Genomic DNA, 25,692 nt, shown 5'->3' on the forward strand with positions numbered 1-25,692 from the left:
TGCTACCTGGCCCATCAGCTCACCTCAGTGAAGTGTAAGACAGAGCCTCAGTCAAGACCCCAAGGTCAAGGATGGTTGAGTCTGAATCTAAAATATAGAGATTGCAGTGCATCAAGACCAATATAGGTCTTTTGGAGCAGGTAGACAGATTCTTCTGTTGTTTTTTTTGGGGGCTTTTTCTGCCTTAGGGTAGGGGACAGTAGACTGACAGGAAATGGGGAGAGAGATGGGGGGGGATGACACGCAGCAAAGGTCGTCGGGATCGGGAGTTGAGCCCACGACACACTGTCAGGCTGGATTGCCAGCCTATAGTGCCCAGACGGTTACGCCGACCGTCCAGGCCGTTGTTTTTTACTTCTAAGATTATGAGCGTTCAGGTGACAAGAAGGTCAGTTGGCTCTCACGCATTGAAGGAGGCATAAGCTCGGCCCTGGCCTCCCTAGGCTGGTGAGGGGAGTGTAGCGCCCAGGATCACTTAGAAAATTGGCACCGGGTGAAAAATAAGGGTTACGAAATCGCGGGATAAAAAATAAAGATTATGAGTGTTCTACCGTATTGTAATTTGATATTGTACAAGTGTTTGTCCACTTCTTTAGAGTCAAAACTGCTTCTCGACCAACCCCTTGAGAAACTCTATGAATCAGCATACCGTAATAACGTATTCAGGCTGAGCAACAACATTGTCTCTGACCGAACAATGTTCTGAATAGTGAATATGAAGTGTTACCATCAAACGGGAGACACAGGGTTCTAATAAACTTGGACTTTTGCGTACCAAATGTATGTTGATTGTATGTCTGTTTCTTGTCTTTAGTGTTGCAAATGGCGCTACAAATGTCAGAACTTATAACAAAGTATCATCAATCAGTCAATTCATCAATATCAAATAGTGTTTCAGACATTATGGTTGGCAGTATTTGATCTAAATGGAATATCACACAATGCAGAAAGAAGAATGCCTCTTGTGACCAGTCCTGAATACTACAGATACACAGATCTCCCTTCCATTCATGGGTATTGCATGAGGCTTTGACCAGAGCAGCTCATTAACTCGCAGGTGTCAGGTTAACTTTGTTTCCAAACCGCAGGTCAAGCCACGCACTGTAGTTTTACTTTTAAGGTAATCCAACTACTTCATTCTGATGGGTTTAGCTTCGCCTTGGTATTCATTGCTCTGGCTTCTGTTACTTTAAAGGTTTCATGACGATCAGTTTTACCACACATTAAAAGTCTTTGTCGTGGTCCTTCAAACGTGTATAGAAAGTTTTAACCAAAAAATCCACTCCATTGATCCATGGCAGGTGTTTTTCTCTCACATTTCTAAAGCCTTTTCAACTGCAATGAAAAAAGAAATCTTTGCCTGCGGGTGTCGCTGGTGAGGGATTTTGCCTGTCAATCATCGCCTCTGCTCCGCCCCCCCCCCCCCCCCCCAAAGGAAAGGATAGGGGAGGGGAGGGGAGAGGAGGAGAGTGGGCGGGATTAATCGGCTGTGACCTCACTGCCGAAGGGCCAAGCTCAGATTACTTTTCAGCCTAATTATTCAGAAAACCCCAGACCACAGAAAATCCACTGAATGTTCAAAGTTCAGATTTTTTGGGTGTAATTGAGGTCATAAAACCCCCCAAAAAACATAAAAAATTAAAAAAGTGAAAATGAATGTCATAGAACCTTTAAAGCAAACATTTTTTAACTCAAATCTTTGCTTCTGGGACCCCCTGGAACAAAATATTTTGAGATGGGGGTCCGCGGCCAAATACATATCATTTTGGGGGTCCTTGACATGAAAAAGTTTGAGCACCACTGATATAGAAACATACGTTTTTCAGAAAACTGTTGGGATTTAGGAGACATTTGTAGAATCGGCTTCAGGTCTTAATGGGTTAAAAAAAAAGAACATTTGTTGCATGAAGCAGAGATGACAACAAACCGGGTCACAGGAGGAAACGGGGTCTCATATTTCAGTGCAGTCAAACCAACAGTAACAAATATAGCGATTTATTTTTAACAGCACTATAAAGGGCCTCGGATTTCAGTAATTCCTATCGATTCATCTATTTTTAAGGTTGTGATACTAAAACCGTATTTCAGTATTCCTGTATTTCAGTAACATGCAGAGCTGACAGTGGTTGCTTCTCTCTCTCTCCTGCCATCCCACAGAACATATCTACCGGCTCCCATGTACTCCAGGAACGATATCAGCATCTGGAGCATCCTCAAAAAATGCATCGGCATGGTGAGAACAACGAATCCACCCAAAATAACCGTCTTGTTTTACTTTGATGATGATGGATCGCCTGTTACTATATCCCCCTGACAGGGAAATAAAGTGCTTACTGAAGACTTTGCCCTCAAGCAGGTTTAGTGGAACTCAAGTAAACTTGGGCAAAAAGTACCCCAATAGTGATGACGTAGATTTGAACTTCCTCATTAATTTGCGGTGGAGCTAAGTTTGATCATTATTATAGGTCTCATGGGGCACCAAATACCCTCTCCAGTCTCTGCCTGGATTTAATTAGACTTTATAATCTCTGTTTACCCTCTAATCCCCAATTAAATGGGGCTAATGGCTTATACATATCCGACCTGATAGGCAAACGCATGCGTTTTTATTGGCAATAGAGTTTAGTGCCTGCTTTATGTCATGTACTCTCTATGTATCATGCATTGGATATTATTAGTAGATACGGAAAATTGTGTAAAAATGTAAATCCATGACACATTCAGAACATGGGCTACTGTAAAAATCAATGCGTTTCATCATGCACTGGATACATTATGTATTCAGGCTATATTCTATACATCGTAATGATGCAGAATGTCCTCGTGGTTTCTTTCATCCTCTCTCTCTCTCTCTCTCTCTCTCTCTCTCTCTCTCTCTCACTCTCAGGAGTTGTCAAAGATTGCCATGCCTGTGATCCTTAACGAGCCCCTGAGCTTCCTGCAGCGGCTGACAGAGTACATGGAGCACACCTACCTCATTCACCAGGCCAACGCCTCCACAGACTCTATAGAGAGAATGAAGGTAGCTCAAATAAACACATCACAACCAGCTCTGTGAATTTAAAACACAAATACTTCATTTTACAAAATGTCTACATACTGTGTGAAATTTATGCTTGAACTAATAGAAATGACTGAAGTTAGCTATTATTTTTTTCCTAACTGTTCCGTTGTGTTTTCTTTCAAGTGGGTGTTCCGTTTGCATCCACTGTAGCCTAGTATATCTTCTTATAACATTGCCACGGTATCGCGAGACTTGACAATCATTTTGTGTAATTGCTAGTAATTATTATTAGCTAATGATGTAATATATCCTGCTCATTATAAGTCTATGGTTTGTACACAGTAAAGCCATCAGTGTACATTTTCATATTGGTAACTGGTAAATTGACAATTGGTTACATTTGTACACTCTCTGTTAAATTAACACTCTGGATTTTGCTGTGTAGTGTGTTGCAGCCTTTGCTGTGTCAGCTGTAGCGTCACAATGGGAGAGGACTGGGAAGCCATTTAACCCACTATTAGGAGAGACCTACGAGCTAATAAGGTGAGAGAACTCCTTTTAACCGTTTCCAACACAGGATAGGCTGTGACGAGTTAAATCTGATTTATACTTGGTTCATCTTTCGGCTAGTTCCCATCTGGGTCGCCACAGCAGTTCATCTGCTTCCGTTCTCTGCGTCTACCTCGGTCACTGCTGCCACCTGCATAATCCTCTCTCACTCATCCACAGTGGTGGAAAGTATCCAAGTACATTTACTTAAGTACTGTACTACTTAAGTACAATTTTGAGGTATTTGTAATTTACTTGAGTATTTCCAATTTCCAATACTTTTACTTCTACTCCACTACATCTCAGAGGCAAATATTGTACTTTTACTCCACTACAATTATTTGAAAGCTTTAGTTACATAGTTACTTTGCAGATATAAATTATTACATTATAAAACATCCATTAACCACTTTAGCCCTATTTTATACCTCGGCTATTTGAAAATAGCCGATCTACAAGTTCACAACGCGTAAAACATTTGAGTACTTTTTCCACCACTGTCCATAAACCTCCTCTTTGGCCATCCTCTTCTCCTCTTGCCTGGTAGCTCCATCTTCAGCATCCATCTCCCAATGATCCCCTCATCCCTTCCTCTGCAGATGTCCAAACCATCTCAACCTCGCCTACTTTTGTTTTATCCCCAAACATTCTAACCTGCTGGGCTGATCCTCTAATCCTTTCTGGTCTTGTACCTCCTTGTCACTCCTAATGAGAATGGTAGCATCCTCAATCCCGCCACCTGTCCTGCTTTGCCTCCTGTCTTTTCATCAGTGTCACCGTTTCCAAGCCGTACAGCATGGCTGGTCTCACTACCTACCGTCTTATACGTCTTCCCTCTCACTCTTGCTGGTACCCTTCTGTCACAAATCACTCCTGATACTTTCCTCCATCCGTTCCACCCTGCCTTCACTCTCCTCTTCACCTCTCTTCCATACTCCCCTTTGCTTTAGATCAGTGGTTCCCAAAACGTTTTAGCTCAAGACCCAAAAGAGAAATCTGATGGTTGCCCGGGACCCAAACTAGTGAAAATAGCAGATCTGTTGAGCCCCATGGCCCTTCCGTCTCACTATAATCTCTCTCTGTCTTGCTGTGGTTTATTGTGGGATTGGCTTCTTTTTCTGTCACTACAGTATATATTTGTTTTTAATTCATGCTTTTTTTGTAACGCTTTTTTTTTTATGTTTTGAAATAATAATTAAAAACAAAATGTGGGAAACAAAATATGAAGGCATAGTTACTTGTGACCCATAAAAAATGTGTCTGCGATCCACTGTTTTGGAAACAGTGCTTTAGATAGTTGACGTTATAGTCCACGGTGCCTCCTGCCTGACTTCTTGTGTCAACTTGTCCATTACCAGTGCGAACAAGAAAGGGCTCAGAGACGATCCTTGATGTATGCCCCCACCCCCACCTTGAACCCTTCCGTCACTCCTACGACACTCCTCACCACTGTCACACTGTCCTCATACCTATCCTGCACCATTTTGACATCTTCTTCTCTGCCACTCCTGATTTCATCATGCAGTATCACACTTCCTCTCTTGGCACCTTATCATATGCTTTTTCTAGGTCCACAAAGACACAGTGGAACTCCTTCTGACCCTCTCCATACTTCTCCAACGACACTCTTTGCCTTTAGCTTCCACTACTCTTTCCCATAGTTTTACGCTGTGGCTCACCATGTTTATACCTATGTACAGTTAGTTACTACATCGCCTTTGTTCTTGAAAATCGGTACCAGTATACTATTTCTCCACTGTTCAAGCATCCTCTCACCTTCCAAGATTGTGTTGAATAATCTAGTGAGGAGCTCCACTGCAGTCTGCTCCACTTAGCAGTTGTGTGGCGAAAATAGCCGATCTACAAGCTTAGATCTGCTATTTTCAGCGTGCGACACCGTATGAATTAAGCAAAATAGATACACAGTCAGTACTTTCCCACTGTGGCCATCTCTGGGTCTAAAACAGAGGAATTGTAATGTGCAGAAGAGCAGAGAGATGACAAACAATTCATTTCATTTTCAATAAATAAATGCCATAGTAAAAATGTGCACTCCGTATCTTTTAACGTTTTTTTTTTAATGTATCATACATAGTTGTGTACTTTGAAGGGTTGTATTATTGTCTTTTAAATGTATTTTTTCTCATGCCCGAAGAAGGTCAAACGACTTGCAATAAATTGGATACTTGCAGTGTTTTTTTTCATTCACTATGATTTAATTCAGCTCCAGCACCTCACTTAAGTTTTTTGTTTACGGATGAGCGGTGGTTTAGTTAACTTGAACCAAATTAGTTTTCATAAAAAATGTATCTATACTGTATATCCTTTTCTACAAATTCCTTCTAAATCAGTAGTTCTCAAACTTTTGCATCATTCAAAATGATTCAACATCTTTCAAACACTTTTTCAAAATGTTGACGCGCTGTGAGCTCTGCTATTTTTGAATAGCCAACGCTAAAATCTAAAAATGACACAGATGCTTTCCCGGTTTTCTCTCTCCATCAGAGAGGACTTGGGATTCAGGTGGTTGTCGGAGCAAGTAAGCCACCACCCTCCAGTGAGCGCCTTCCACGCTGAAGGCCTTAATGAAGACTTCCATTTCCACGGCTCCATCTACCCCAAACTCAAGTTTTGGGGAAAGAGTGTCGAAGCTGAACCCAAAGGGATCATTACTCTGGAGCTGCCCAAGTGAGTGCTTCATACGTTACGGTGCAGTATCGCTCGATTTATACTTTGTTTTGCGCATCGTGTCTCGTGCGAAACACCAGCGTGCAACTAAAATCTAAATCAAGCGTATCAGTTCACACTGCCTTCTCAGGTGAGCAGTGTGGTGCAAATCATCAATTAAAAATCGGTGTTGGACTTTGGTGCTAAATTCTATTTTGGTTTGCTTTCCTCTTTTCTTATCGCAGATATAACGAAGCGTACACTTGGACAAACCCCACCTGTTGTGTCCACAATATCATTGTTGGCGAGCTTTGGATTGAGCAGTATGGCAACGTGGAAGTGATCAACCACAAGTAATACAAACACGCTGTTTCCATGTCATGCCCTTGTGTATACAGTACTGTGTGTGTGTGTGTGTGTGTGTGTGTGTGTGTGTGCGTGCGCGTGTGAGCGCTATTTGTGTCGCAGTATGAATGTATGCACAATGCTAATCTGTTTGTGTACGTGCATGGGAGCTTGCATGTTTGCGACAGTGGATGTGTATCTCTGCAGTGTCGTGTTGATCTACTTTAACATCCAGCATATTGATCGTGGCAACAGAACTGGAACAGTTCCATGCCATTAGAAAGCGAGAGTGAGCCGAGTGGGTGAATGTTTGAAAGCCTTGTCGTCGTCACACACAGCAGGGGAATGGTAAAAGAGAATTGGTAAACACAGCGGCTGTCATTCTGTGACAGGACAGGGGAGAGATGCAGCTTGACGTTCAAGCCCTGTGGCCTCTTTGGCAACGAGCTTCACAAAGTGGAGGGTTACATCCTAGATAAAAGGTATCTGTATGCTTTCATTACCCAGTGGCTCATTAATTCTCTATAAGGTTCAGCAAATGTATCTAGGTATTTCCTAATACAATTCTTGCTCCTTTTAGTTAATTAGCTTAATTGAATAAATGTTTTTATATGTAATGTAATGACGGTGAATAAAGGCCAAAATTAGCAGACTCCTATAATAAGAGCTCTAATTGTCAGTGATGGCACACCATATCAGAAATGCCTAAAGCTCTGTTTTAATAACCTCTTCCGTTCTTTGCACATTTGCAGCAAAAAGAAGCTCTGTGCGCTCTACGGCAAATGGACTGAGTGCTTATACACAGTAGACTGCGACACCTTTGACGCACATAAGAAGGCAGACAAGAAGAATGCTGAGGAAAAGAAAGGCAAACGGGTATTATATTTGCTGCAAAACGTATTACATTCCACACCACTGTACTGTACCACTGTACTGTAGCTCCAAATGTTTTTGGATAAGTCAATTATTAGTATAACATACTTCATACCAAATAAACCCAAAAAATCAGATATTTATCAGATAGTAAGTACAGTAACCCCCACACACACACCCTCCCACGCACATAAAATTTAGCATTTATAAACACGGATCCATTCACATACATACAGAATGTAATACCCCTACGCCACCCCACATCAACTCATGATGAACCCAAATAACCACATACAGACAGACACACACTGACCTTCTAAAAGAGAATAGTTGCAGCAGGTCATCAAGCCAACCAGCTTTATTTGTCTAGCTATAGCACATTTCAATGTGCCTCACATTAAAAGACCTAACATATGTATTTATTTATTTTTAATTGTGAAGGAGAAAATAAAAATGTGGACGTCAGGTTGAAAGTGGTTAATGTGTGTGTGTGTGTGTGTGTGTGTGTGTGTGTGTGTGTGTGTGTGTGTGTGTGTGTGTGTGTGTGTGTGTGTGTGTGTGTGTGTGTGTGTGTGTGTGTGTGTGTGTGTGTGTGTGTGTGTGTGTGTGTGTGTGTATGGCTGTCTCTCTCCAGCCTAGTGTGGATATGGAGCCAGAGGAGATGCCTCCGCCTGAGTCTGAGACGGTGCAGATGATTCCAGGCAGTGAACTGATGTGGAGGATTTCCCCTCGCCCTGACAACTCAGCCCAGGTAAGAGGACGTTGCGAGGATGTTACAAATGTTGGATGGTGAGCAGAGGAACAAGTTAAATGGAAGCCATTACAACAACTTTCAACATTCCCAGTTTCCCACTATACTGTACCAGTGTTTCCCATAGGGTCACGTTTTTATCGGTCATGACTCGAGTAAATATCCTACATTTATTAAAAATAAATATCTTTCCTACATTTTAGTTATTAATTTTAGTTTTTTTATTTTCAATTTCTTAAATAGGGCTTAAAGGGTCTACACCATGAATTTCATTTTTTTTTTGGTTTTTAGTATTTTTTGGGCTCCCCAGTGTCTCTTGTACCCCAAAAAATATATATTTTTTAACATTCAGTCATTCATTCTCATTTCAGAGATTTTCAGAATGGGTGTGTCTGAACAGGCCATTTCAGAATGGCAATGCAAGTGGGACATCACTTGCATTGCCATTGCATTGATGCTGGCCAGACAGAATTGCTCAGTAGCCCCCCCCTGCCCAAGAGGACGTTTTGGTATTGCAGCTGAAAGTGCTGTATAAGCCAGAGACAATTGACTTGGGATGAGTATATCTGAGTGATGATTTAGGCTCAAACCTTTTGAAAAAGGTTTGAGGGACATACACCATATGATATTAAATATAAAATATTTTTTTTAAATTCATGGTGTAGATCCTTTAAAGGAGTAGTTCACCCCAAAACAAATACATTACACACCCCATGGAGATCTTTTCGATTTTGTTGTAGTCCTAAGCCAATAATTTGATGACCGGCGGAAAGATGCTAATGTCTCCGGTAGGAGACTATCGGCGACTCCGCCGGTCATCAAATCATTGGCTCAGGAATGCGACAAAAACAAAAACATCTCCATGAATTCAAGGCTTCATGGGGTGTGTAATTGATAGAAAATAAAGTAATTTTTTGTATTTTCTGTACGTTTGGGTGCCGGGAAGACACATTTCCTTTGGGTCTGAAGCTGAAAATGTTTGGGAAACCCTACAATACTGTACAAACATAGTACTGTATGTTACACTGAGCAGTCATTTATGAAACGCCACCGAAGTTGTGCTTACCCCCAGTGATGTCACAGGTGTACAGTCCTGTGAAAACTACGCAAGAAGTTATCCCTGATGGCTTTCTGCCAGAAAACCAATCAAATGGCTTACAGCTGGTTCACTTTAGATACTCTGTATGACATAAAATCCTAGCTTTTTGCTGGTGTAGTGTTAATGTAGTGTTAATAGTTGCTACTGTAGGCGAATATGCTTTGATTTAGGTCATTCATTTTTGTACGTTTAGGGTGCTGTCACACCAAAGTTGAATTAGAGTTTGGTGTAGACTGCCCCAACGCTCCTGATTTCGTGTATAGAGGGGCGGGTGTAAAGAGCCGGCGAGAGACTGCGGCTGATCCCATTGGTTCACCGATCTGTCCGTCAACCCCCGCCCCGTTAACACAACATTACGAGCGACGCCCACTGCACTCTGGTTGGTTGGGAAGTGAAACACTTCCTTATACCGAGTACACCGACGCGCTGGGCCAGGCTTTTATTTTTTAGCAACACTAAACAATAAAAGCCTGGAGATCGAGGCTAAGTTTGGTGTGACTGCACCCTTAGGCATGAAGCTTGGTTAAGGTAAGGTTAGGCACTGTTAGCATATATTTAGGTTTTGGTAGGGTTAAAGGAGTAGTTACTTTAACCCGAGATTTTTGGGCGGTGTAGCCGCCCCTATAAGTGGGGTTGGGACACCTCATTAATCACCCTTCGCTGTACTGTGATTGGCTCATTAGTACACCCCTAGCTGTACTGTGATTGGCTGACTCAATTGGCTGACTCTATTCAGCACTGTGATTGGCTAGCGAGACACATGATGACATTAACCTATAAATAGGACTATGCACTTCAAAAAAATCATATTTTTTTTGAAGTGAGCTTCCATCACTATGATGACCACTGTGATGACCACACCGCCCACTTCACACTGGGTGTGATTTTTGGGCGGTGAAACCGCCCCTATATGTGAGGTTTGGACATCGACATTCGCTGCACTGTGATTGGCCACCATTGTACCCCCCCCCCCCCCCACCCATTGTACCCCCCCAACCCTGCGCTGTGATTGGCCACCATTGTACCCCCCTAACCCTGCACCGTGATTGGCCACCGCTGACTCTATTCAGGACTGTGATTGGCTAGTGAAACACATGACACATGTGCATAGTCCTATAAATAGGACTATGCACTTAAAAAAACCCACATATATGTATTTTTTTAAGTTAGGGGTGTACAATGGTTGGTCCACAATACCACAATATTACTTTTCTTTAAGTGAACTTCCATCACTGTGATGACCACTGTGACCACACCGCCCACTTCACACTGGGTGTGATTTTTATTTAGTTTTTGTCGCATTCCTAAGCCAATAATTTGATGACCGGCGGTCTCTCCGATCTCAAATGAGACACTTTGAGTCTCCTACCACATACATTAGCATCTTTCTGGCAGTCATCAAATTATTGGCTCAGGAATGCGACAAAAACAAAACAATATCCATGAAATCAATGCTTCATAGGGTGTGTAATTGATAGAAAGTATTTTTTGGGTGAACTACTCCTTTAACTTTAGGGATATTTTTGGTGGGGCTGGAGAAAGCTTATATAGAAAGGCACTAACTTAGTTCAACCGTGTGCCAGTTTAACCACTTGAACCCTAGTGTACATTTTTGGGGCATTATGCAAAAATAGCGGATCTACAAGCTCACAACACGTTGCGCATTGTGAGCTTCTTCTTTCGTGTATCATCCTCAAATGTCCAACTCAGTAACGAGTAGCCACGCCCTTGTCTCTGGTCCCAGTTGGAAGAGGCCAGCCTCCGAAGGTGGTCGATACAGGGGGCAGGTGTTAATAATGTGTTCGGCAGACTGCTCAGGCTCGCCACACTCGCATGCTGCACTGTCTGTCAAGCCCCACTTCTTCATAGCTGATTTGAAGCAGCCGACTCCAGTGCGTAGGCGGTTCAGTAGGGTCCATTGCCGGCGTGGTAGGTCCGCTCCTTCAACACCACCTCCCGGGTCCCAGATGTAACTGTGGATAAGGGAGGGCCCAGCAGACTCCCACTCCTGCCTCCAGGATGCTGCCATCCATGCATTTGTGGACAAGTCCTCCGGGATGGAGCGGAGCATCTCTTGTGCCGCCTTGTTGTAAGGGTGGCGGGACTTGAGTCTGTTTGGAGGCTCTATTTCCACAGTAGTGTTGTGCAGGATATGCCAGTCATGTATTTGGGCTTTCCTTGCTAGCTTAATGGTTGCAGCCTCTCGTCGGAGGCCGGCCGGAGCAATTCCTGCAAGGACTGGCAGATAGGACACAGGAGTGGGCTTCAGGCAGCCTGTTATGATTCGGAGGGAGATTGCGATTGTGAGCTTGTCGATCAGCTACTTTCAGTGAAGATATTTGGTTTAGAGGGAAAAAAGAAGGGAGCCAAGTATAGACCCCAGCTCAGTGGCCTTGTGGTTGGAGTGTCCACCCTGAGACTGGGAGGACAGGGTTCAATCCCTGGCCGAGTCATTCCAAAGACGATGCCCGCCCAATGCCTCATATCCTTGTACATCAAGCAGCCTCACACTGAGGAAACAGGAGATAGGCTCCTGACCCATAGGCCACATGGCTCAACAGTTCCAAGTCCCATGGCTGCTTAGTTATAAAGTATAAACCCCTGGGGGACTCCCGCGAACTAAGTACGTATATCGGGTTTACCTGGTTAATTGGTCCTGGGTGAGACCAATCAAATAAGGCTTTCTGACGGAAAGCCCTCAGGGAAATCTTCTCTGTTGTGCGAGAAACACAACCTTTACTTCCAGCTTTTTAGCCGTTAGTACCCTCGATGGCTGTGTCCTTTTCGCTCTGTTTATGGCAAAATAGACAGTATTGCCATAGTATGAATCAGGTTGATGGACCATTTGGGTATGTGAAGCTGGTGCTTGCCCACAAACCACATCATGGAAATGTAGAAGCGCAAAGAATAGCTAAAATAGACTTTTTAGTGTCAATATGGGTTATCGTAAATGTTATTGTATGTTGTTCCTAATACTATGATGATCATAAACAATTAACTGAAATACACATTATGTTTAACAAAAATAAGGACTTTTTATATTCCATTCTCCGCACCCAATGGAAAACAACAAATGCATGAAGAGCAGAATTAGGACGATATATTATCAAAATGAAGAAGAGGGCATTTACATTTTATAACGACCTAAAAGAAAGCGACCCAGAAACGCTCCATAACAAAGCCCTTACCTATAGACAAAACCTAGAGGGATGCCCCCTTAAGCCAGCTGGTTCAGGGACTCTGTGGACAAACACAAAAAAACTAAAAGAAAGCTACCTGACGTACTGGAAAGAGTCAACCCAAATCAGGTGCTCTGGAGGATTATGAGAAGGATAATATTCTATTTTAAGCGCTGATTGTACATTTTACCTCTGACACATTGTTTCTGTCTCCATAGAGGTAACAGCTTTATACTGTATATTGGTCTCATTTTCTCTATGGCAGTTCTACGCCTTCTCTACATTTGCCATGCAGCTGAACGAGCTAGATAAAAGCATGGAAGAAGTTATGCCCCGCACAGACTGTCGTCTCAGGCCTGACATACGCGCCATGGAAATTGGAGATATAGGTACAGCACACGACACTGATCCTCTGATTCCACCTTATGTCACTTTTAAAAACGTCCATGTGTTGTTAAATGTGGATGTTTACATTCATAATATTTCCATGACTCTTAGATTTAGCAAGTGCAGAGAAGAAGAGGTTGGAGGAGAAACAAAGGATGTCCCGGAAGAATCGTACCAAATCTAGCGAGGAATGGAAAAATAGGTAAAGTCAAATGTCAACCTCTCCTAGAATGCCTGTGTGCTTTGCATTTCCCCCAATGCAGTGGCTAGATCTGCTTTGCTGATTGCTTTCCCGTTTGTCTTGTGGTATCTCCTATGCCGTCCCCACCATGGCACCCCACCCACTTTGTTGTCATTGAGAAGGAACCCTGCGCTTGACCCAAGGTTTGGCTCACTCACTATGCCCTGCTTTGCATTGCTTTCTTAGTGTTGCATTGGTTTAGTTTCCAAAATGTTACACTGCCCTCATCAGGACAACACGCACAATTGCAAGCAACATTTTGGCCTCTAGTTTGAGGGCGGTAAACTTTTCCTCTCTGCCTTTAACTACACAGTGAATTATTTTCTCTCACAAATGTGCTATGCTGATGAAATATTCCAGAGTATTGTGAGCCAAAACCATCGCCGTAGATGAGGTGTTCCTGATGTGGGTGTGTCAGCAATTGTCCGCTAAAGATATGCAAGTTTGAATAATGGGTAACACGGTCTGTGAAGCCCATATCGATAATAAATTATACCATAATGTATAATACAGGGTAATTATAATCATTTACAATCTCATCTGATGTCTTAACAGTCATAAGGCATTACAAGTTAGACTGTAATACTTTATAAAGTCAGGTATACACAATTGCTCATAATTGCTTTACCCATTTTGCAGGGAAGGTTATAAATTCTTATAAACATCATGGCGTTTTCAGTAATCCTAAAGGATGGAGAGGGTGGTTATTGCCATAATATCTTTATGAAAGCTGATTGTCTGCTTCAAGTAAAGGTGCAAGATTATTTTATTTTATTTTAGTTATACCTACCTAAATAAAGAAATAGAAATGAATACAACCGCACTTTACCTGAAGCAGAAAATGCGCTGTCTTAAAGGTTCTGTGGCATGCCATAACCACACTCATACATTAAGCGGCACCCGCTTTGCTCCTAACCAGTGGCATCAATTTGGCTAAAGCTGAGGTGTGCCAACGCCACCTGACAGCACCAAAAGACACTAATTTCCTACATAGGCTGAACTACAGAACAACTGTAAATGACAAACTGCATCTTCAGACACTTATACTAACATTTAGTGGTAGTTGAGCTGAACCATCTTATAAATAATACAAACATAGGCATGGAACAGAAATTACTCTGTTTATAGATTTACAACCTTTAACTTCAACTTATCTCTGATATGCACTATTCTGCACCATCCCAATCTGGGAACCCAAAGCCAAATGAGAATGAAAAACAGCGCCCTCTGCTGTTTGTACTATCTCATATCTCAACGCAGAGCAGAATCTGTTCTTGAGAGATTAGCACCATCCTAAAGGTCAGAAAGTAGAAGAGAGACCAATATTATTATTATAACATTCACTGTGGGGGTTTAATTGAAAACGTTTTTCTTTTTCATAGCAAGGGCCGTCTGTAAGTAACTTGATCGATCTTACTCATTTTAGCTTGTTTTCAACATAGAGAAAAAAAATCCCATTTGATGCAGTTGAGATTGGTAATGTTTCAGCCTTCTGAAATATCACCTTAGACTTGAGAAAGCCATAAACATTGTTTTCAATTTCACAAGAACTGATAAGTTGCTTGTGTCTCATTTTCATCTTCCTCAAGCTCGAGGAAAACATTGGCTGTTTGGCACTGTGCCTTGAGCGGGGTCTGTCATACAGCTGGGCACACTTTTCCATTGTAGTTATTTATGTCCATGATGGGAGATAGAACAATCTAATGTCTGGATTGCTCCTCAACAATCAATACTCAGTGCAGCATAGACAAAGTAATGTGAAAGTTAACATTTTCTTGAGTGCCCTGCATTTCACCTGATTAAAACACACCCTGTTACTGTGTGTGTGTGTGTGTGTGTGTGTGTGTGTGTGTGTGTGTGTGTGTGTGTGTGTGTGTGTGTGTGTGTGTGTGTGTGTGTGTGTGTGTGTGTGTGTGTGTGTGTGTGTGTGTGTGTGCGCATGTTACTTGGTAAAAATAGTCAATGCCATGACAGACATTTTGGGGTGGCCACCCGTCTGGGATTTTTTACTGTGATGTAAACAAATGTCATTGCTCCTGGCAGGTGGTTTCAACAGGGACCAAACCCCCACAACAAAGCTCAGGACTGGCTCTACGTGAAAGGGTACTGGGAGAGAAACTACCCTCAGCTGCCTGACATCTACTAACTATTGACGCTCACTTATGTACCATACAGAAACATGATCTATGTAAACCTCACTCAAATTCTCTCAGCTGTGTTTTTGTTTGTAGTAAGGCTCCTGATGCAGCTTACAGCTTATCAACGTATACGAAACTTGACAATAAATGTACAATGACATCGTTTTCTGTGTAGAGGTACTGTACAGGTAAGAAATAGGCCTTGGCGTGAAAAAGATCCCTGGTCTGTCTCTCCAAGAGAGGTAAAGCCATAAGACATTTTCTGATGGGAGCTGAATGGCACTGAAATGCATCAGTTCTGCAATTTCAATACTAAAAGCACAAAAACAAAGCGCTCTTAAGCTTGTTCGCTACATAATTGGAAATAGTTAGGTTGTCTTTTACATTTATTCTATTAGGTAGATGGAGTGTTTAAACTTGAATGTGAATCTTAAGAGCTTTCTCGTGTAGATTTATGTCTCAGACTTTTACCGTCTGTCCTGTTTACTTGCTCTAGAGATCAAACATGTCATTACATCTAAAGTGTGGTTGGCTTTTGGACCTCATGGTTGTGGTCGATCGTGATATTTTATGTATCTCGGATGGAGATAATTTATTCAACTAAGTTACTGTACAATGTAATATGAAATTCAAGGTCTGTTATGTAGAGGAGAATGGCTGTATTGCACATAAATCCCTACCCGACTCTTTAGTCTCTGTAGCACTTTGATCTTCAGATAGCTAAACTGAATATAAAGAATTATTCATTATTTGTGTGTGTGTGTGTGTGTGTGTGAAAGTTTTGCCATAGTAATTTTTAATTCTGGCTGTTTTGAGATGAACATGCATAGATTTGATGAAAATCTAACCGTTATAAGAAATGCATGTGCATCACTTTTAACTATGCAAGCATTGGATGTACAGTAGGGCTATGTTCAAGAAAAATAAACTCCATGTTCACAACACATTCATGCACTGAACACATTCCTTTCTAATGTTGTGAATAGCTGCAGTATATTTTTAATTGGCTAGGGTTATCATGTAAAATACAGTACTGACTGGGCCCTCAGTAGTGGTTTGGTAAATGCACGATTTTAACTCTCACTCTGTGTATACCATGACAGACTAAAGGAAGAATTTCTATTGTTGCTAAATAAAAGCTTAACATTACTTGAACATGCTTTTGTGTGTCTTGTCTTATGGCCCTTTCTTAAAAGAAAGTGTGGTTTGTACGTTTTTGGTATTTGTGGGATGAATTGCATGATGTGCGGCAATATTTACTGTTCTCGTGAACAAGTGATAGAATTGTAAAGGAACAAAAACTAATTAAGTCTGTTTATTACACTTCCCTCAGGCCATTTAATTTAGCTTACTTGTTGAAGGTGTTTGTGTTAATACTGCTTGTTGTATAATCTCCTTACAAGAAATATTAAGTAAGAAGATGTGTTTTCATATTAACAGTTAATTGACCAAGAAAATAACATGAAGACAGTGTGGAGAAGCTCTGAGATGTGAGTCTCTGGAAGGTCTTCCTAGAAGCAAGCAATGACACACATGGCCACAGTGGAATCCAGAATGAGGACACTGTTTTCACATTCCTCTTCAGTCTACCCTGCTGGTCAATCTGGATTTGTAAACCAAACACAAAATATATATATTTTAAAGCCTTTAACTTATGTTTCAATGTGACGATATGAGGTTAATTGAAATGCTACAACATAATGAGCTACACAATGATGCAACTTTATTTTGGCATTATATGCTCAATGGCCTTACTTGATATGATAACTCTTAGTGCTGTCAACATCAGTTAACATGTCCTCTCTTAGGGACTGTAACCAGGACAAGGACAGTGCATTCATCTTGTGTGGATTGTTGAATGCAATTCTCCTGTAACAAACTTTAGTGGCATGATTTATATTGATTCAACTGCTCTCTGTTGCTTGATAAACAGAGTCTTTAAATATGGCTACATTTGTATCCTGCAAGACTAATTTCCAAAACACATTCGGTGACAATAATGCAGCAGATGGAGAAACATTACAACACTGTATCTGAGAGATTCCTACAGCCTATACTACCCAAGTTACCATGCAACAATGAATTGAATACACAGGACCACAATGGAAACACAATTTTGTGTTATCCTTTTAACAATCATTGTAAATGCACCTCTGTACAATCTGCAAACTGTTAATAAAGTATTCAATCAATCAAACAAACAAGAATAATTCCTAGGAAAACAAACTGGTCTGACCAGTTTACTGTGTGCAGAACACGTTGAGCACAATGATGACATACTAAAACTTAGGGGACAGTAGCTGGCACTGTGCCAGCTCAGTTGACACCCTCTGACCAAAGCAGAGCCAGCTGTTCAAGAAGCATGTGTAAGGGGGGTGGGTGGGCATCTTGTTTGGATGTAAGAGTAGAGTGTGTATGTATTCTCTAGTCCACTTGTTTCTCATTCTGCATCTCTTTCACCCCCGTCTTTTTTTCTTTCTTTTTTTTTTTGGTGGGGGGGTATTGTTTCCATAGAAACTGGTCTCTGCCCCATGTAGCATCCTCTGGTGGCAGCGTCTCCTCTGCCTTCTCTTTCTTGATGAGCTCCATGGAGCTCATCAAGAAAGAGAAGGCAGAGGAGACGCAGACATGCATGTCCTTCTGGTCAGCTGCTCGTCAACCATCAGGCTCACTACGGGGAGTCGGGGACCCATCAATCAACAACGACCGTGAACCAGCCTGATATGCTCATGATGAAGCCAAGATAGAAGCCATGTAAATGACAATGTAGGCTAAATCGATGAGAATGAGATGCGTCTCATACATGGGGACGGACCCATAGAGTTAAAAATAAGGGACGGACCACAGACTCTGGTGGAACTCCAATCCAAGGCGATATACTCAGCAAGCAGGAAATCGATATTAAAATTAAATTCACTTTTTAAAACAAGACAGACCACCAACCAATGACAGCGTGTTACGCGCACATGGTTACGCGGCTCAAGTCACATGACATTGACAACGACGATTTTTGTTGTTAATATCATTTTGAAAGTCCGTATTTTGATTATCGTGCAGTTTGACATTTTGCATATCCGGTCTAAAGCGGATACGGAATCAGTGTGTGCATCAAAAAGCGGAGCTCCGTTCCGTGAGCAACGATAGGACATCCGGTATTTGAGCTAGCAACAATAAGGTTTCCGGTTGCCTTCAAAATAACATCACGAATTTGTAATGTTTTTTAAAAGACACAAATCTATTTTAAAAATACATTTATGATGTATGTCTTTTAAATGGCGCATACTAGAGCACTTGTAAGTGCAATTTTTTTTTAAAGACACAAATGTATTTACAAAATCACACCCTGTGTGAAGTGGGCGGTGTCTTGCTAGCTAATCACAATACTGAATGGAGTCGATCAATCATGTACAAAAGATAAATACATTTATTGAAACACTCTTTATGATGGACAAAACCATAACTATGTTTTTTTTGAAGTTATGGTTGCTTATATAGGGCTATGCACATGTGTCATGTGACACTGGCCAATCACAGTCCTGAATAGATTGTGATTGGCCAATCACAGCGCAGGATAATTGTACAAATTTCCAAACCTCACTTTTAGGGGCGGTTTCACTGCCCAAGATATTTGTACATTTTTCCAAATCTCACTTATAGGGGCGGTTTCACCGCCCAAAAATCACACCCAGTGTGAAGTGGGCGGTGTGGTCATCACAGTGGTCATCATAGTGATGGAAGCTCACTTCCAAAAAAAAGAGATTTTTGGAAGTGCATAATCCTATTTATAGGTTATTAATGTCATCATGTGTCTCGCTAGCCAATCACAGTGCTGAATAGAGTCAGCCAATAGAGTCAGCCAATCACAGTACAGGAAAGTGGGCCAAGTGGGCCAATCACAGTGCAGGAAACTAATACTAATGAGGTGTCCCAACCCCACTTATAGGGGCGGCTACACCGCTCAAAAAGTGAGAACGCAACGGCACTTTGTCATTTTCTGATTGTTACCATGTAAGCGTGGCCTTAGAGACCGATCTGCTAACTGCCCCTGATGAGTAGGTTGGTGCCTTGCGTGGTTTTCCACTGCTGTGAATGAGTGAATGCAATGCTCATTATCTCAGTCACCTGGGAGAGACTGAATAGAACCGTGGCTCCTTCACTTGGAAAGGAGCAACTCAGTCTCCCGAGCATCTCTACGGAGGTCCTCGCTGCACGTCCAACTGGGAGGAAGCCCCGGGGCAGACCAAGGACCATGGGGGATTATATATTCACGTTAGCCTTGGAATGCCTTGGGGTCCCCCAGGATGAAGTGGCTAATGTTGCCTGGGAAAGGGAAGTCTGGAGCTCTCTGCTGGAACTGTTGCCCCACTACCGACCGGGATAAGTCACTGAATTATACTATACAGGAACCCCAATCTAAACTGTACAATCCTTAGTGTTAATTAACAAGACCAGGAGACCTGGTTCTGCCAGACCCAGAATAAATTCCTAGTACGTAACACACCTACAAACCACTTTATAAGTGAAAAGCATAGATCAGAGCACTACGTCACGCTAAGCTTGGCCAATCGAAAAGAGGGACCGGAGGAAAAACGTTTTTTCGGGAGGAAAAACATTGACGTTGAGAGGGACAGACAAAGCCTCATGTAGGCCTGATCCCCTGGGTCTGGCAAACACTGAGAGTGTACAAATGGAACCAAGGGTCCATTTGAGCTGGTGTTACCATAGTGATCAATGTCCCTTATTAAGAGATGAACAGGCATGATTGGCCAACCCATCGGCTTCGTAGATTGGCCAAACTTTGCGTGACCTTTGTGAGGCTGACATCATCAGTGACGTCATCAGGGCCTTATTAATGGCCGCTAACCAGCAACTGACAACAGATTGTCATACACCGCCTGACTGCTACGTGTAGGTAATTTCACAGTGTGGTCATTTGCAATTCCTAGTTTCCTGTTTCTTCATTTTTTGGATATTAAGTAAGGACTTTCTGCTACCTGTGTCAGTGAAGTCTGCTTTTGGGTCCCTCCACCTATCCCGGGGACAGCCACTGCTAGCGTGCACTCAATTATTTTACACTGCAAGAAAGACTTGACCAATCCAATTACATCCACGGTGGGGCTGGCGTGTCAGACATGTTGTGCTGGACTGTGCATCTGAAAGGACCAACTCTGGTATCCGGTCATGCTGCTGTGACAGTGGGATGCAAGGTGTACAGCTTTGGCAATGACTACTATGACTACTATCAGATCAAGGACGGTGAGATTGATGTCCACGTCTTCAACACTGTGTCTTTACGCTGGAAGAAGTTACCCCCATGGGCAACTGGAAGAGAACGTCCCCTTGAGGTTCCCTCCAGGCACCTGTACCACACAGCTGTGCTGATACAGGATATCATCTACATCTGGGGGGGGACTCTTTACGACGACAACATACTTTATGCATTTGATGTCGACACCCACAGATGGTTCAAGCCTGTGGTTTCTGGCATTGTTCCAGAGGAGAGGGAGGGCCACTCAGCCTGTGTATTGGGTACGGTCATGTATGTCTGTGGAGGGTTTATCCGAGATTATCCGAGATTCACTAATGACATCTACAAGTTGGACACCATCACAATGATCTGGACTTTAATTAACACCAGGGGCACCACAGCCCCTTCTTCACACTTGCACACTGCCACCATTATCGGGACAAAGATGTTCGTATTTGGGGGAGGATTTTCGGGATACAAAGACCACATCAGAGTGTTTGACACAGAGACCAACTGCTGGCTGAGCACACCTTCTGCACAGCTTCTTCCAGAAGCACGCAGAGTCGATTCAGCCTTTACCTACAACGGAGAGCTGTACATATTTGGGGGCCTGACAATCAACTATTTCAACGATGACCTGTGGAAATTCAGTCCAGAGACCTTCTCCTGGAAGAAGATTGAAACCTCCTGGAAGACGGTTGAGTCCAAGGGGAAAGGCATGTGTCTTATAGTTGACATGACCTGTTGCATGGTGGGAGATTGTGCCATCCTCTTTGGAGGATGTAACACAGCTGATGACCTGTACATCCTAGACTTAAGTCCTAGACTGAAGACGTTATGTAAGCTAGCAGTTATTCTGTACGGTCTGGACCAGTCTGAACTCCCACACAACATCCGATGGGAACTGGCAGCCATGACTACCAACAGCAACAGAAAAAGTTCCCCCTCCCCCCCAAAAAAGAAAAAACACAAAAAGCGCATCCACTAATTAAAATAGAAATGTTAGTTCAGTTGCACTCAGTTAGGAGCAAATTGAGGGTACAGTAAACATTTATATTGATACATCTCATGCGAGTAAATATACCCATGTTTAACACACCCAGTGTGAAGTGGGCGGTGTGGTCACAGTGGTCATCACAGTGATGGAAGTTCACTTAAAGAAAAGTAATATTTCTGAAGTGGGTGGTGCTATTTATTAACAATAAACAATAAATAAACAATGGTTGGTCCACAATGGGTGATTCACTTTAAAAAAAAACATAAATTTAAGTGCATGGTCCTATTTATAGGGCTATGCACATGTGTCATGTGTTTCACTAGCCAATCACAGTCCTGAATAGAGTCAGCCAATAAAGTCAGCCAATCATATTACAGCTAGCATTGAATGTGTAAGGGTTAGGGGTGTACAATGGTGGCCAATCACGGTGCAGGGTTAGGGGGGTCAGTTGCATTGAATGTGTAGGGGTTAGGGGTGTAGGGGGGTACAATGGTGGCCAATCACAGTGCAGCGAATGTCGATGTCCAAACCTCACATATAGGGGCGGTTGCACCGCCCAAAAATATATTTATGATGTATGTCTTTTTAAATGGCTTATACTAGATCACTTCCAAGTGCTAGGTTGTTCCTGATTTAAACTGGCTATTGATCCCCATTAAATGTGCACTTAGCACAGTTTCTGATCCTGTTTTGCACTTTAACTGGATATTCATTTGTGTTTGTTACATATGTATTGTGTCACGGTTTGAGTCAGGACGGAATGTAGTACCCAAGTGCAGGAGAGACGGAGGCAGAATCGATTAGATTAAAGGGTTTAATAACTCAAAAGACAGGGATACAAAGTAAGTGCTGAACTCAAGACAGGATCACACATAACAGTTCGACAATGAACTAGCAACCAAACATAGAGAACAGGGAGGTATAAATACACAAGGACTAACTAGACACAAGTGAACACAATTGGACAATCAACACTGGGATTGGCTAACAGGCAAACACAACACAGGTGACTAGGGTTACAATAATTACAGGGAGGTGAGACAAGACAGGTAACAGTAACTAAGCACAACAGGAAACAAGACTACAAAATAAGGTACAAGATTGTAAAGCAAAACCAAACACGGAAACAAGGACTGCAACATTACTTCAGAATAACAGAACATACAAATGGAACGACACCACATAACAGTCCTAATAAGTGAGAAATACAGTCAAAGTCCACGGCCCGAGAAGCGGACCGTGACATATTGTTTTTGTATTGTTTGTCCATTATTGTAATAATGCTGCCTCTAGGCCAGGTCACTCTTGGAAAATTATCATGATATAATATTGTTTATTGCAGAAGCAAATAAACAGTGATAAAAGTAGATAGTGCAGATGAGATTTAAAAAATAAAGCAAGGGGGGTTTATAAAGTTGATCTCACCTATTTAAAAACTAAAATACAATACAAATAAGAATGTAATCAGAAAAATGTATACAAAATGTGTGTGTGTGTGTGTGTGTGTGTGTGTGTGTGTGTGTGTGTGTGTGTGTGTGTGTGTGTGTGTGTGTGTGTGTGTGTGTGTGTTTGTGAGAACTGTTCCATAACTGAGCGCCCCTGAACTTGATAGAAAATTGATACAGACCAGTATTACAGAATGTTGGTGAACATTGAGAGATAATTTGTAAAAAAAAAAAGAAAAAAAAAGTGGCAGGCCGTCCAGTGCGGCCAGAGGTAAGAAAAGTGCCGTTTTCAGACAATAGTGGACACTGGACAGGAGACGGCTGATGATGCCAACACTTCTGACATATGCATGTGTGCGGGGACAACTCCCCTACAACGCCACACTCTCAGATAAGCCGGAGAGGTGTAGAAAAAAGTGTGGCGGACCGTCCAGTGAGGTCAGAGGTCCGAAAAGTGCAGTTTTCAGACAACAGTGGACACTGGACAGGTGCCGGCGGACACTGCCGACACTTCTGACATACGCACGCCTGCGGGGACACCTCCCCTACAACGCCACACTCTCGGATAAGCCCGAGAGGTGTAAAAAAAAGTGTGGCGGACCGTCCAGTGAGGTCAGAGGTCAGAAAAGTGCCGTTTTCAGACAATAGTGGACACTGGACAGGCGCCGGCGGACACAGCCGACACTTCTGACATACGCACGCGTGCAGGGACACCTCCCCTACAACGCCACACTCTCGGATAAGCCGGAGAGGTGTAGAAAAAAGTGTGGTGGACCGTCCAGTGAGGTCAGAGGTCAGAAAAGTGCCGTTTTCAGACAATAGTGGACACTGGACAGGAGACGGCTGACGATGCCAACACTTCTGACATACGCACACGTGCGGGGACACCTCCCCTACAACGCCACACTCTCAGATAAGCGCGAGAGGTGTAAAACAAAGTGTGGCGGACCGTCCAGTGAGGTCAGAGGTCAGAAAAGTGCAGTTTTCAGACAACAGTGGACACTGGACAGGAGACGGCTGACGATGCCAACACTTCTGACATACACACGCGTGCGGGGACACCTCCCCTACAACGCCACATTCTCAGATAAGCCCGAGAGGTGTAAAAAAAGTGTGGCGGACCGTCCAGTGAGGTCAGAGGTCAGAAAAGTGCCGTTTTCAGTGCATAGCCTTTACAAATTGGACGCTGGACACGAGACAGCTATTTGCCGTGGCACTTGTGACATACGCACAAGGTTTATCATACCTGCCATTCCATCTGTACTTTAATTTTATTTCTGTTATCTATAATTTTATTTCTACTTCATTACATCTTCAGTATTGTTACTTGTTACTGACATATTTTGTTTGGTTGTGTTAGCACAGTCTCTGTAGAAACAGGTCTCAACATTTCACTGCTTGTACCTGTATTGAGTAAGTGACAAATAAATCCCTCTTGATTCTTGTTCAGATTAGTTTCAGAGTTCTCTTTGAAAATGTCACACATTTTGAAATGGCTCCACATCCATTGCCTGATTGATATTAAGCTGGTAGGTACACATGATGTAATAGACATGCCACTAAAAGTATGCACTTAAAAGTTTATTTTCATTCATTATTTATATTCTTTATAATTGTGAATGTTACGCGTGCATATGCGTATGTCAGAAGTGTCGGCAGTGTCCGCCGGCGCCTGTCCAGTGTCCACTGTTGTCTGAAAACTGCACTTTTCGGACCTTTTCTGACCATTTATCCATTTAGATAAATTATTAATGTTTTAAAAACCGTTTTTGTTACACAGAAACATAATATGTGTTGTATAGCTTCGTTTAAATGCTTAATTTATAGTTTTAATGTGCAAATTAACCGTTTTTCAGTGGCTCCTTTTTGCTCTAGAGGGTAGTCTTATTCTGAAGAGATCGTCCACCGGAAGTCTTATCGTTGCTCCGTTATCGTTGCTCACGGAACACAGCTAAAAAGCGGATTGTTTTGAACATAGATTATGTGGTTTTGAAGTAGTTGATAGCACACGAACGGACTGTGATAATAACAGCTAACACCCACTAGCCCTGGTGCAGAGCGTTTTAGTGAGTTCTCTCCATAGAAGTATGCCAGGCGTGCTGCTCTGCTCACTCTGCTCATAGACCGAAAATTACTCTGCCGTGCGATGTCTCCGTCTTTAGTAAAAAATAAACAACTACTTTGCTACTCACCGAAACAACTGGTCAATGGTCATTTATATTGAACAGATATGTCGACCTTTCACATTGAAATGGACCCTGACTGCAGTGAACTGGAAGAATGTGAGGAGGTGGGAGGAGCTGTTTCTCCTCTTCAAGATAAAAGGTGGTGTTTTCACTCGAAATCTCCATTCTGTCCTCCTGCTCAGACTCCAGGACACACCACAGTTAAACTCTCAGGACTCACAGTGAGGGAGGACAGACTGTCTTTCCACAGCTACATCTATCTACACTTACACACCTCTTCCACCAGGGGGCGAAAGGCACTAAGAAGGCAACGGTGCCTGGATCCTTCAATGCGCATGTGTGAAACACGTTGACCCGAAAGTAAGTGCGTGTTGTGGTCTTGGTGAAAAACGTGTCATAAAGGAGGTAAAAACGTGTCAAATGGAGTCTGTACGGCTGAAGATAAATGAACACATGACGTCGGTGGGAGAGGAGATATTGTGTGTTTTGGACAAACAGCAGCGTGGTGCTGATGTTTGTTGTGTGAAGCTTGTCAGAGTGTTTGTGTTGGAGCGCCTCAGTGCGGCTGCAGAGTTCATGTGCA

General features: G+C 42.6%; 2 protein-coding genes across 3 annotated transcripts in view; both read left to right on the forward strand.

Moving 5' to 3' along the window:
- Positions 1–15,699, forward strand: part of LOC308094488 (oxysterol-binding protein-related protein 1-like) — a 29,921-nt gene extending 14,222 nt beyond the window's left edge. For both annotated transcript variants that reach the window (XM_080441182.1, XM_080441183.1), the window contains 11 exons: positions 2,158–2,233; positions 2,888–3,022; positions 3,450–3,547; positions 6,059–6,241; positions 6,466–6,573; positions 6,958–7,047; positions 7,318–7,441; positions 8,073–8,189; positions 12,733–12,856; positions 12,966–13,056; positions 15,139–15,699. In XM_080441182.1, the coding sequence (XP_080297308.1) occupies positions 2,158–2,233; positions 2,888–3,022; positions 3,450–3,547; positions 6,059–6,241; positions 6,466–6,573; positions 6,958–7,047; positions 7,318–7,441; positions 8,073–8,189; positions 12,733–12,856; positions 12,966–13,056; positions 15,139–15,241 (1,249 nt within the window). In that variant the 3' untranslated portion in view covers positions 15,242–15,699. The remainder of the gene's footprint in view (positions 1–2,157; positions 2,234–2,887; positions 3,023–3,449; positions 3,548–6,058; positions 6,242–6,465; positions 6,574–6,957; positions 7,048–7,317; positions 7,442–8,072; positions 8,190–12,732; positions 12,857–12,965; positions 13,057–15,138) is intronic.
- Positions 15,700–20,365: 4,666 nt separating this feature from the next.
- Positions 20,366–21,469, forward strand: LOC308093493 (kelch domain-containing protein 3-like; the record flags this gene model as incomplete). Its single annotated transcript, XM_080439830.1, has 2 exons — positions 20,366–20,489; positions 20,607–21,469. 2 exons carry the CDS (start codon positions 20,366–20,368, stop codon positions 21,467–21,469), a joined length of 987 nt encoding a protein of 328 aa, XP_080295956.1.
- Positions 21,470–25,692: the final 4,223 nt, after the last annotated feature.

The sequence above is a fragment of the Gymnoscopelus braueri genome, assembly GCF_963280865.1.
Source record: "Gymnoscopelus braueri genome assembly, chromosome: 10".
NCBI lineage: Eukaryota > Metazoa > Chordata > Actinopteri > Myctophiformes > Myctophidae > Gymnoscopelus > Gymnoscopelus braueri.